The following is a 13,465-nucleotide window of genomic DNA, read 5'->3' on the forward strand; positions in this document are numbered from 1 at the left end:
TCAGGTTATTTAAAACTGTTATAGAACCAAACATTGTTTAGTGTTCATCTTCAGAATATAGACACAGCTTATCTGATGACTTAATGAACGGAACTATGCAGACTAGGAAAGTATCAGGTTCCATTTCTGCTTTGTGCTGAGTTAGCTGATCTTAGCCAGAATGATGGGGCACCATAGGCCCCTTGACCCTCGACTTCGGGGGCGAAAAAAAAATCAACTAGGGTTTCCAATCCTGAACACTATTCAGTGATTTCTGCTGAAAAGTATGTGTGAATCATAGAATCATAGATATTTACAGCAAGGAAGGAGGCCAATTTGGCCCATCGTGTTCTCGCCCACCAACAAAGAGCTACCCAGCCTAATCCCACTTTCCAGCTCTTGGTCCGTAGCCCTGCAGGTTACGGCACTTCAGGTACACATCCAAGTACTTTTTAAATGTGGTGAGGGTTTCTGCCTCTACCACCCTTTCAGGCAGTGAGTTCCAGACCCCCACCCACCCTCTGAGCGAGGAAATTTCCCCTCGAATCCCCTCTAAACCTCCTACCAAATACTTTAAATCTATGTCCTCTGGTTCTTAACCCCTATGCTAAGGGAAATAGATCCTTCCTATCCACCCTATCTAGGCCCCTCATAATTTTATACACCTCAATAAGGTCTCCCCTCAGCCTTCTCTGTTCCAAAGAAAACAAACCCAGCCTATCCAATCTTTCCTCATCGCTAAAGTTCTCCAGTCCAGGCACCCTCATCGTAAATCTCCTCTATACCCTCCCTAGTGCAATTACATCTTTCCTGTAATGTGGTGACCAGAACTGCATGCAGTACTCTAGCTGTGGCCTAACTAATGTTTTATACAGTTCAAGCATAACCTACTTGCTTTTGTATTCTATGCCTTGGCTAATAAAGGCAAGTATTCCGTATGCCTTCTTAACCACCTTATCGACCTGGCCTGCTACCTTCAGGGATCTGTGGACAAGTACTCCAAGGTCCCTTTGTTCCTCTACACTTCTCAGTATCCTACCATTTAATGTGTATTCCCTTTCCTTGTTAGACCTCCCCAAATGCATTACCTCACACTTCTCTCGATTGAATTCCATTTGCCATTGTTCTGCCCACCTGACCAGTTGATTGATATCTTCCTGCAGTCTACAGATTTCTTCTTCGTTATCAACCACACAGCCTATTTTAGTATCATCTGCAAACTTCTACAACATTGATATATACCACAAAAAGCAAGGGACCTCGTATTGAGCCCTGCGGAACCCCACTGGAAACAGCCTTCCAGTCACAAAAACATCCATCAACCATTACCCTTTGCTTCCTGCCTCTGAGCCAATTTTGGATCCAACTTGCCACTTTGCCCTGGATCCCATGGGCTTTTATTTTCGTGACCTCTCTGCCATGCAGGACCTTATCAAAAGCCTTGCTAAAATCCATATACCACAAAATCCATATCCATAAAATCCAAACACACTGCCCTCATCGACCCTCCTTGTTAACTCCTCAAAAAATTCAATCAAGTTAGTCAGACATGACCTCCCCTTAACAAATCCATGCTGACTGTCCTTGATTAAGCCACGTCTTTCTAAATGAAGGTTTATCCTGTCCCTCAGAATTTTTTCCAATAATTTTCCCACCACCGAGATTAGGCTGATTGGTCTGTAATTACTCAGTCTATCCCTTTCTCCCTTTTTAAACAAAGGTACCATGTTAGCAGTCCTCCAGTCCTCTGGCACCATGCCTGCAGCCAGAGAGGATTGGAAAATGATGGTCAGAGCCTCTGCTATTTCCTCTTTTGCTTCTCAACAGCCTGGGATACATTTTATTCGGGCCTGAGGATTTATACACTTTCAAAGCTGCTAAACCCCTTAATACTTCCTCTCTCACCATGTTTATTTCATCTAATATTTCACATTCCTCCCTGATTGCAAAGTCTGCATCGCCCCTCTCTTTTGTGAAAACAAACGTAAAGTATTCATTGAGAACCAGACCCACGTCTTCTGCCTCCACACACTGGTTACCTTTATGGTCTCTAATAGACCCTACATTTTCTTCAGTTATCCTCTTGCTCTTAATGTATTTATGAAATATCTTTGGGTTTTCCTTGATTTTACTTGCCAACATTTTTTCATGCGCTCTCTTTGCTTTCCTAATTTCCTTTTTAATTGCACCCCTGCACTTTCTGTACTCCTCTCGAGTTTCTGCAGTATTCAGCCCTCGGTATCTGTCATAAGCCTCCCTTTTTTTCTTTATCCTACCCTGTATGTGTTGAGTCATGTGTTTGGACTCACTGGTGATGCCCCACCTCCCCTCCCTCCCCCAATGATAAAATAATTTGACGATGCTTCTGGTCATGTTTATACGTGAAGAATGGCCACTTGTACATGGGGGAGATAAGAGAGCTTCTGGGACCCTTAGAATTGTACCCTAGCACCTGCAGGGAGGAAATGGAGAAGATAAAGAAGCATACAGATATACATGTGGCTTAACCCTCCCTAGATGCTGCCGTTCCTGGCAGGAGCAGGACAGAATGGTTACTGCCATTAGCGATCATGATGTCTGGTGACAAGTAGAAGAGTTTGAACTTTTTTTATTCATTTGGAAATGGAATCAACTTCTACAACATATTCAACAGACCTCTTCAAGCCCTAAGTCTTAGGCCTGGTTTGATTCAAACCCGCTGAATATCTCCAGAAGCTGAGAGCAGTGCTTTAGAATGTGTCCATTGCATATTTTCATGCTTATTTTATGTATTTTTCATTTTATTATTCAAATTGGTTTCAAGATGTTTGTATAATAGAACCTAACCCAGAACAGCAAAAATGTTGTTGATGACTGTCACTGCTGATATTCTCTCAATGTTGCTGTAAGTATAGGATCCTATATATACCACCAAAGACCATGTGGCCAGTCCCAAAGTTAAAAAACCCATATATCCCTTGATTGCTTCTTTTGCTTAAAAAAACACTATCCAGTTGCCTCTTCAATTTGCTGATACAATTTACCTCTGCTCTTTCACTGGGCAGTCTGATTCACTCATTCACCACCCTCTGTGAATAAATATGGTTTGTTTTTCCTCCACAGGTACACATTTACCGGCATTTATACATTTGAATCTCTTGTAAAAATGATTGCAAGAGGATTCTGCATAGATAGCTTTACGTTTCTACGAGATCCATGGAATTGGTTGGATTTCAGTGTAATAATGATGGCGTAAGTAATTTCTAATCTCTAGATTCTGTAGTTTGTGATTCAAAAATGTTTATACTTTAATGACTCAAATACATAACTCAAATTTGTGTTTTAACTTGCATGAAACTTCACTAGTATTTTCAGTTAACAATCAACTAATATATATTTAGACACTTTTCAATGTTATATTATACTGATTGCTTTCAGAAATATTACAACACCTCCAAATATTTAAGTCAGACAAATTTGCAATTGAAATGTTCGCTATACCTCCAGTTTAAGGGTTGCAGATAATGATGAGTTGACCTATACAAAGTTTGCTGAGACGGCAGATGCACTACTTGCAAGATTTCAAAACTAACTAATGCAAGTATTGACACTAGCTCTATGTTATATGGATCTAATTTTACCCAACAGGATTTCTTGTTGAACTAAACTCGACTTGGAAGCCTAGAGATGGTCATGAAGATGTAAAGGTTACAATATTTAATACAAATAATGAAAGGTGTTGAGCAACCTGGCCTGTTGAACCTACACAGATGTGGTGATACTGGCATTGATACTGGTACTCGTCAGTCCACGAGTATTATGTTGTTGCAGATCTCGTGTATGGTTCTATGCTGACAGGTGATGTACAACAGTATCTGTTGCTCTTTATCTACTGAAGTCCCTGTTCCTGTCTGTTGGATTTATCTGACACTGACTCAGCAAATTCATCTGCCTGAATCCCGAATAATTCAGATTGCTAAACACCTTTTGAACAGAAAGTGAATTGTTGACACATCTTGTTCAAACGCCTGACACTGTACAGATAATCGCGTAAGCAGTGTTTGAGTGAAAAGAATAACCGCAATTGTTAACCCTTTGAGTGCTGATCTGGAATATTGCACCATGCAGCACCTTAACATGTTCTTTGTCCACAAGGATGATACTGTTTCACAAAGGGAAATAAAAACAAATTTAAAACGTAAGCAGTATTTATCATGGAATAGGTAACACAAGAATAGCTAACACAACTTCTATTTAATGCCATTGGCAAGTTGCTGAATCAAACTTATCTTGTCGAGCTTGCATTACATGATTTGTTTAGTTCAAGGAGTAGCCAGTGATTGACCCCTGACATCTGTCGCCCTGTCAATAGCTGGTGTCACAAAGGGCACCTTGCTTTGAATTCTTACCGTCCTGTTTTTTTGCTGAAGAACAGATGAATATTTCACTGAAGAATTCCTCAATATGTGTGGACACAAAGTTAGAACCACATAACGGGCTTACAGAAGTAGAAACTTGCGATTACAGATGACATGCAAGACAAGCACCCTGAAGAAAAAGTAACGCGATTTAGCTGGAGTTCCATGTAGAGGAGACAGTTATTATCTACAACGATCAGTGATTCTGGGAAGAACTTTGGGAGTCACTAGAAATGTTACTTGTCGAATATTTTAGGACTTCTTTAGACTCCATTCTGTCCACATATGGCATTTAAAAAGGACAAATTCAGCATCAAAGGGAAGAACAAGGTATCATAACATAGCATATTACTAGAGACTGGCATACTCTGTGACAGCAGAGAATTAGCTGACAAGGAATGTTTTGACATTTTAGCCGTGATTTTAACTCCCAGGCCTCATCTATATGGGCCCTGTCAGTCTTCTGCCCGAACCCAGCGGAAAGGATTTCGGGGAACCTGAGGAACAATCCCCGGCATACAGGTAAGTGGTTGGGAAGGGTGGGTCAGGAACGCATCGCGGTTGGAGAACATAAGAACATAAGAAATAGGAGCAGGAGTAGGCCGTTTAGCCCCTCGAGCCTGCTCCGCCATTCAATAAGATCATGGCTGATCTGATCATGGACTCAGCTCCACTTCCCTGCCCGCTCCCCATAACCCTTTATTCCCTTATCGCTCAAAAATCTGTCTATCTCCACCTTAAATATATTCAATGACCCAGCCTCCACAGCTCTCTGGGCAGAGAATTCCACAGATTTACAACCCACTGAGAGAAGAAATTCCTCCTCATCTCAGTTTTAAATGCCCGGCCCCTTATTCCAAGACTATGTCCCCTAGTTTTAGTTTCCCCTATGAGTGGAAATATCCTCTTTGCATCCCTTGTCGAGCCCCCTCATTTTCTTATAAGTTTTAATAAGATCACCTCTCATTCTTCTGAACTCCAATGTGTATAGGCCCAACCTACTCCACCTATCTTCATAAGTCAACCCCCTCATCTCCGGAATCAACCTAGTGAAACTTCTCTGAACAGCCTGCAATGCAAGTATATCCTTCCTTAAATATGGAGACCAAAACTGTACGTGGTACTCTAGGTGTGGCCTCACCAATACCCTGTACAGTTGTAGCAGGACTTCTCTGCTTTTATACTCCATCCCTCTTGCAATAAAGGCCAACATTCCATTTGCCTTCCTAATTACTTGCTGTACCTGCAGACTAATTTTGTGTGCTTCATGCATAAGGACCTCCAGGTCTCTCTGTACTGCAGCACTTGCAATATTTCTCCATTTAAACTATAATTTGCTTTTCTATTTTTTCTGCCAAAATGGATAAACTTACATTTTCCCACATTATATTCAATTTTTTGCCCACTCACTTAGCCTGTCTATATCCCTTTGCAGATTTTTTTGTGTCCTCCTCGCAATGTGCTTTCCCAGCCATCATTTTACCATCAGCAAACTTGGCTACATTACACTCGGTCCCTTTATCCAAGTCATTAATATAGATTGTAAATAGTTGAGGACCCAGCACTGATCCCTGCGGCACCCCACGAGTCACTGTTTGCCAACCGGAAAATGACCCATTTATCCCGACTCTCTGTTTTCTGTTAGTTAGCCAATCCTCTATCCATGCCCCCCTACCCCGTGAACTTTTATCTTGTGCAGTAACCTTTTAAGTGGCACCTTATCGAATGCCTTCTGGAAATCCAAATACACCACATCCACTGGTTCCCCCTTATCCACCCTGCTCATTACATCCTCAAAGAACTCCAGCAAATTTGTCAAACATAATTTCCCTTTCATAAAACATGCTGACTCTGTTTGATTGAATTATGCTTTTCCAAATGTCCCTCTACTGCTTCCTTAATAATGGACTCCAGCATTTTCCCAACGACAGATGTTAGGCTAACTGGTCTATAGTTTCCTGCTTTTTGTCTGCCTCCTTTTTTAAATAGGGGCGTTACATTTGCAGTTTTCCAATCCGCTGGGACTGCCCCAAAATCCAGGGAATTTTGGTAGATTACAACCAATACATCCACTATCTCTGCAGCCACTTCTTTTAAGACCCTCGGATTTAAGACATCAAGTCCAAGGGACTTGTCTGCCTTTAGTCCCATTATTTTACCGAGTACAATTCATTAGTGATTGTGATTGTATTAAGTTCCTCCCTCCCTATAGCCCCTTGACTATCCACTATTGGGATGTTTTTAGTGCCTTCTACCGTGAAGTAGAGGGTTTTGCTGTCTGAGCTATAGTCAGTACACTGGTGAAGCCCATGAGGGCAGCAAGGCAAAAAAATGCTTTCAATATGCTAAAGTCAGTACAGAAATCCATCGTGTACAGCAGAAACACCAAGCTGAAAATGTTTCCAAACAATGTGAAGTCTCTTCTACAATACCGTTGATAGAATTGAAGATTAATTGGAGGCAATATCTTGAAGCAGAGAAATTTCAACAAGGAAATTTATTCAAAGTTTCTGGCTGAATAATATATGAGGAATAGCTGTAAAAGGGCAAGAATAATCACAGGAAACTTAAAGGAATATCAAAGGCATTGCCAAGATGCTCTTCTGGAATATCTGAATGATGAGAAAGGAAAACAAAATTTGCAGACAAAGGCCCCTAAATGTCAGATAAAGTCACTCCTCTGAGCTGCTGCAGACAACAGGAACCAGACAAGCTCTGGAATGCTGGTTCCAGAGTCAGATGCTGACACATGAAGAAATGAAATAGAGAGGTTCAAATGGCCCTTTTCCCTCCGTTTACTATTTCTCAACATGTTGGTGTTTCAGCTCTTTTTCTCAAGAAATGTAATGCTAATTGCCCAATTTCAGCAGAGAATCTGAGAACAACAAAATGCTTTTTCCTTTGGTAGATTTATCTACCAAGGCCTGCAAGCAAAAACTTCCTTTTATACCTTCAAGTTGTACAGATCTTTCACTGATATATCACAATATTTCCAAAATATTTAATTACTCTTCCTTTTCAGTGGCATAATTATACACATTTTGGAAACTGCTGCACAGGGCAGAGGCTTAAGATACCAATGAAAATATAACATACCTAAACTTCAGATTTTCTCAATGTAAATATGCAGGAAGTCAAAAACAACTTATTTACTAAATGTTCAAAGAAACACAATTTTAAAATGAGTTTTACTTTCAGGTCTTGGTAGTTGAACTTGCCATCGGAAAAAGCGTGACCAACTGCACCAAATACATCTGCCATCTTATTAGCTGAGCAGCAGGTAGTTAACAGACATGGTGTAGCTGGAAGGCTGATGTTGACTTTGTTATGTAGAACTGTCCAGTTTACAAGGATGGGCTTAAATACTGGACTTGTATGAGAAACGACCCAAACCTGCAAATAAGGACAATGTGCTTAATATCATATGCCTTGACTTTGGAAAGAACTAAAGTCCCGCATAAGAGACATGTGGCTAAAGTGAAAGCTCATTAGTTCAATGACAACTAAAAGCAGAGGGTAGTTATCAATATTGTTAGCTAGCATTGTCAGTGATCATTGGGGCTGTCGAGGGATAAATTCTGGAATCTCAGCTTTGATTAATTTTAGTGAATTGTAAGTAGAATGTGCATATTTGTGCATAGTACCAAAATATGTAGGAAAGCTAGATGTTCTATGGAAAAAGAGATTTACAGAAATTGAGTAACTAAAGATATAAATGTGTGTTATTTAATGAAGTGAAATTCAATGTTAGTAGACATTTGTGCTAAAAGTAGTAGACCTATTTATGTCATCAAGGGAATATTATTCAAGATGGTAAAGTAGAAGGAGAACTTGTATGTGATACTTGAACGACTATTGATATAATTGTCCTATTGTGTGCCAGCAATTGGGGATGTTTGGATAAATCCACATCAGCTGTGTAAGGCTTTGATGAGACAACATTCAAAGTACTTTATCCAGCTTTGGTTACGATAGGCTAGAAATTACCGTTGCTATATATTACCAGATATGACATTCCTCTGTCTGCTAGTTTAAGCATTTGTCTGTTGTTATTGCCAGTAGTAAATTCTAGCCTCATGCAGAAAAAATACACACGGGAATTGGAAATGGTACAAAGATGAAGTACAATGATGACTTAAAGAAGCGCTCCAAAACCCGGATTCTTTCTCCTTGGAAAAAAGGAACACAGTTGTTAAGTACTTCCAATCATGGATGCAAAAGATCTTTGTCCAGAATCCAGGGAGAGGTTTATAAGCTGAGAAACTCTGAAGCACTGTGGGTGTAAAAGCTTGACGCGATGACCAGAAGAAAATGACTGGATCAAGCTGGCTCCAGAACATTAGTTGAATGATGAGGCAAGCTCATTGGTGGACTGCAACGATGATGCTGAAGAGGGAATCTCGGAGTTCCATTCATTTGTGGCATGTGTAGAAAACGCTACCACTGTGGGGAAGTATGGGTTCCAAATCTTAGAAAACTGTTTCTTTGTGGAAAAAGAATTGACATTTTCATAAGACACACAAAAGAATGAAAAAGCAGATTATCTCGAAAGTGACTCACATATTTGCGGGTTCGCATTTTTTTTAGTACAGGTCAGTGGTCTGTCACTGGCCAGTGGACCCACCAAAACATGATGAACAAAGCATGTACATAATGACAGACGCAATTTTTAATAATTTCTTTTATAATTCTTTGCTAAACGTTGCTTTGACTGGTGCAAAATGTTGCCATGGTCCTCAAAGGGTTAAAATATAACCACAAATAACTGTGATTTAATTCTGCAGGTATGTAACAGAATTTGTAAACCTAGGCAATGTTTCAGCTCTTCGCACTTTCAGAGTATTGAGAGCTTTGAAAACAATTTCTGTAATTCCAGGTAAGGAGTCTGTGATTGGTGTTAGGTGTTGAGTAGGCCCCGTGTACCTCTAGTTGTTTTGTGGCTTGTCATTGTGTTTGTGTGTGACCTCCCTTATTGCAGATATGTGACAGAGTTTGTGGACCTTGGCAATGTCTCAGCATTGAGAACGTTCAGAGTTCTCCGAGCTTTGAAAACTATCTCAGTCATTCCAGGTGAGAGCCACTTTAAACACTAAGGCTGACTTTTTCCTTATGGTACAAATATATTTGAACACATGTATATTGCATGATAAACTCATCAGTTCACTTGCTACATGCTACATTTGAGTTAAAATTTTACCGTTTTGACCAGTGTTTTGAATTCCACCGCTTGGTAGATAGTGCTTGATTTCACTGGAGATGCACATGAAAGGGAATTAGGAAAAAACAAAGATTTTCATCGTTTCCCAAAAATATGTCTCTGGGGTGCTACATTTGGTTTCAGCCTCTTGGGCTAAGACTGGGAAAAATTAGCCAAGGCCCGCCCCTCCAGATCGCAATCCCTTCCCCAACCCCCATCCTTGCTGGACAGGTGAGGTTAGCATTTGGCTTGGTAGCGTTCCCCCTCCGCTGCATAGTATGTCAAAGCTTATCGTCTAGGCTTATATATATAAAAAATGGGCAGTTGGGCATGATGCCAGAGGGTGCTTGGTGTCCGTAGGAACTGTACCCCCCAGATTGATTCAATGCCTTTAGGGAGAGAGGTGGGAAAACACAGCTGCTTTACATAAAGATTAACAAACAAAAAGAAATGGCGATCTTTCCTGTCTCCCTGGGTCATGGACTCTGGTGAAGGGATGGGCAGCTGACCATGGGCATCTCCTTCGCAGCTATTTCAGTGCTGTGCAAGATCATCCACTGCCAGGTGTGCTGGAATATACTTTAAAGTGGAAACCCTGCAGTGGCTGTTCTTTTTCTTTCAAACTGTATACCCCCTCCTTCACTCAGTGTTGTGCTGGCTAACAGAGGGTGAGACGTTCCTGAATGAGTGAAGTCAGGGGCTCAGCCAAGGATAGGATTCAAGCCCACATCTCCCAGTCTGTAGCACTGTGACATATTTGCACTGACTGAGCTTGGAAAATTGTTATAATTGTACTGTTTCTCATTCCCCACATAACAATTTAAAATACCTTACATCTGTGTAAGATTGGCATGGCCAGAGATGGCACCTTCACAGTTGAATTAGAATTGCACGAGAATAAGCAGCTTCAAAGATTGCTAGTGAAGATAGAGTTTTCTTTGGGCTTTCTCCACTGCTAGGATCCACCTGATAGCCCCTCCTCAACATTACACTGACTATCACTCACTCATGAGTTCCTGTGATGCCAGATATCAAAATTCCCAAATATATCATTATAAAGTCTGCGCATGAAATAGTCACCATTCTTATTTTCTTATCAATATTCACCTGCATGGCAGATAAAGATTGACAGTATTAAAGTTTCTGCACACATATACCTTCTCTTTTTAAATACGGTAAGTTGGCTTGACGTTGCTTTGATTTGTCTGCACTTTTGATCATTATTGACAAAGAAAATACATTTTTCCATGAGAATTAATATTTCACATTTTCACACAATTGTACTCTTGATTCAGCCTTGGCGTTTAAAAAATATGCATGAGATGTTAATGTTAACCTGCTTGTGTTGTTCCCTCTGAAGTCATACATTTGCTCCCTTATGTGATGCTTCAAGGGTTCTTTGCACTTTGAACAGCTCTATTCTACCTCTGCCACACTTGGATTTTATTGCTTTTCTGTATTTGACCAAAGAAACAATCGTATCTTTTGAGATCTAACTATGTAGAAAGTTATCACGCTTTTGTGTGTTATTTTTATATTGATCTTTTATGAGAGAAGTATTGGCCTTTTTCAGATGATGGGTGCATTATTGAGAAAACCTCACAGAATGGACAGCTGTCAGGATCTTTGATGTGCAAAAAGGCTTTTTTTTGAAAGTTACAACAATTGAACCGGCACAACTCTCTCTTCATAGACGCCATATAATGTTTTTCGGCTCTAATATCACTATGATCTTTTAAAATTTACTACATAAAGTCTGTTTGGTATGGAGTTTGGAAAAAAAAATGAACTACAGATTGAACTCTTTGAATATAAAACTTTTGCAGAATATTTCAAAAAATTCAATTATAAGCATTTCTGTCAAATATCCTGTTTAAATTGGGACATCCCAACATTTCCACTTTTTCAACTCCTTGCAAATTGAGAGTTGTGATCATAAGTTGAATTGAAGCAGGGAGTGATCAGAATCATTGGAGATGCGTGACACATCTATTTTTGTGAAAAAGATAGAATGTAAACAAACTGGGCTTTGGTGCATGATGTATTCCTTTGCCAGCATAACTTGGTAACTGGAAAGAAAGAACTTGCAGATATATAGCACCTTATCATCTCACTCAGATCATCCTGAAGTACTTCACAACCAATGAATCGCTTTTGGAGTGCAGTCAATGTAGTTATGTGGGTAAACATGGCACATAGAAAGGTCCCACAAACAGCAAATGAGATGAATGATCAATTAACCTGTTTCTTTGGTGGTGATAGTCGAGGGAGAAATGTTGTCCAGGGTATCAGGAGAACTGCCTATTCTTCAGAAGGTTGTTACAGATCTCAGGCACAAATTGAACGGGTAGATGGGACCTTGGTTTAGTGCCTTATCCGAAAGACGACGTCTTCAACAATGCAGCGCTCCCTCAATACTGCACTGAAATCTCTAGGGTGGGGCTTCAATCCACAATCTTCTGACTCTCAAGTGAGAATGCTCCCTGCTGAGCCAAATAGACACTAGTGTGCGCCTTATAAGTTTATCGGAGATTATTTAATTATCCTCACTGTGTTAGTATTTTTATGTCCACTGCAGCGATGCTTGTGAGTTCTGGTTGTGCCGTGTCATACACTTCACGAGTTATACAGTGGTCTGTTTTTATTTTCCAATAAAAGATTGGCTAAGCATGTCTTTAAAAATGGAGAAAGATAGGAAAGGTTATGACAGAGAGAGTTGGAGCCTCAAGATGAGGGGGTGTTAGTCACCTATCAGTTGATGTGCCTTTTCTTGAATCTTGTCCAAGAATGCAAGAGAGTTGTTCGAGGAGCCTCCTCAGATATTAGAGCAATGTTCAAGTCTTGGATGAACTTGAACTTTATACAGAATTTAGTTATTGGGAAAAGAAATGTTTGGTATGAAAAAGAAAACCGAGTTTGGATGCAGTTTTAGCAATGGAGATATATGGGAGTTCCATCTGAAGTCAGAAGGGGTAATAAGGCCACAAATGTCAATAATCAAGCATCAGTTAGTAGCACGCCTGCCTTTGAGTCACTCCCTCCAGGATTTGAGCACATTTTCTGGTCTGACATGTTGGTACAATACTGAAGGAGTGCGATATTTTAGGAGATGCTATCCTTTGCTGAGATGTTAAATCATTTGTTCTGCTGATTCAAGAAAGAGATCCCATGGCAGAATTTGAAGAAATGCAGGGAGTTCCCTTGGTGTCTTGGCCAAGATTCCTCCCTCAAGCAACACTACCGAAAACAGATTAGTTGATTTGTTCATCTCATTGCTATTTGTGGGATTTTGCTGTGTGCAAAATGGCTGCCACATTTGCCGATGCAATTCATTCATCATATATGTGGTCCTTTGAAATGTTTTTGAGGGATATAAAAAGGCATTGTATAAATGCCTTTCAATAACTTGATGCACTGTTGGTGCTTTTAAAATACTGGGCAGAGATTTGCTCAAATTATCTGCAGCACCTTGACTGTAATTTTTGAACATTCTTGGTGTCTTTAAATTGACTTCCTTTCCACCTTGCAGAAAGTTCTTTTTTGTTCAAAGGTTTGTATCTCCAATGACAATTTACAAATTACCAAATCCACATTTGCACCTCTGACTGGATTCTTTGTTCTTTTGCCAAATCTATCCTCCAATGTAGCTTTGTTTGCCTGTAGATTAAAGTAGTATGGTTGCAAATTGCAACCATTATATAAAATAAATGTAATTTTATTTTAAAAGGGCATGATTAAGCGGCAGGTATTAGTTATAAACCGGTACTTGTTTACACTGATGCAAAGCCAGCAAACTGGATTGAAACTGGTGGTTGTGCACGCATTCTGTGCACGCATGGCCATAACTCAGCTCACCAGTGTCCAAATGTTCATTACATTTTGATGTTCGGGA

The 13,465-nt window shown here is 40.1% G+C and overlaps 1 protein-coding gene across 1 annotated transcript in view; it reads left to right on the forward strand.

Moving 5' to 3' along the window:
- Positions 1–13,465, forward strand: part of LOC139240932 (sodium channel protein type 8 subunit alpha-like) — a 291,960-nt gene that overhangs the window by 141,426 nt on the left and 137,069 nt on the right. Inside the window, exons 4-5 of the mRNA XM_070869475.1 lie at positions 3,082–3,210; positions 9,355–9,446. Coding sequence (XP_070725576.1) covers positions 3,082–3,210; positions 9,355–9,446 — 221 coding nt within the window. The remainder of the gene's footprint in view (positions 1–3,081; positions 3,211–9,354; positions 9,447–13,465) is intronic.

This window comes from Pristiophorus japonicus, chromosome X, assembly GCF_044704955.1.
Source record: "Pristiophorus japonicus isolate sPriJap1 chromosome X, sPriJap1.hap1, whole genome shotgun sequence".
In the NCBI taxonomy this organism is placed as follows: Eukaryota; Metazoa; Chordata; class Chondrichthyes; family Pristiophoridae; genus Pristiophorus; species Pristiophorus japonicus.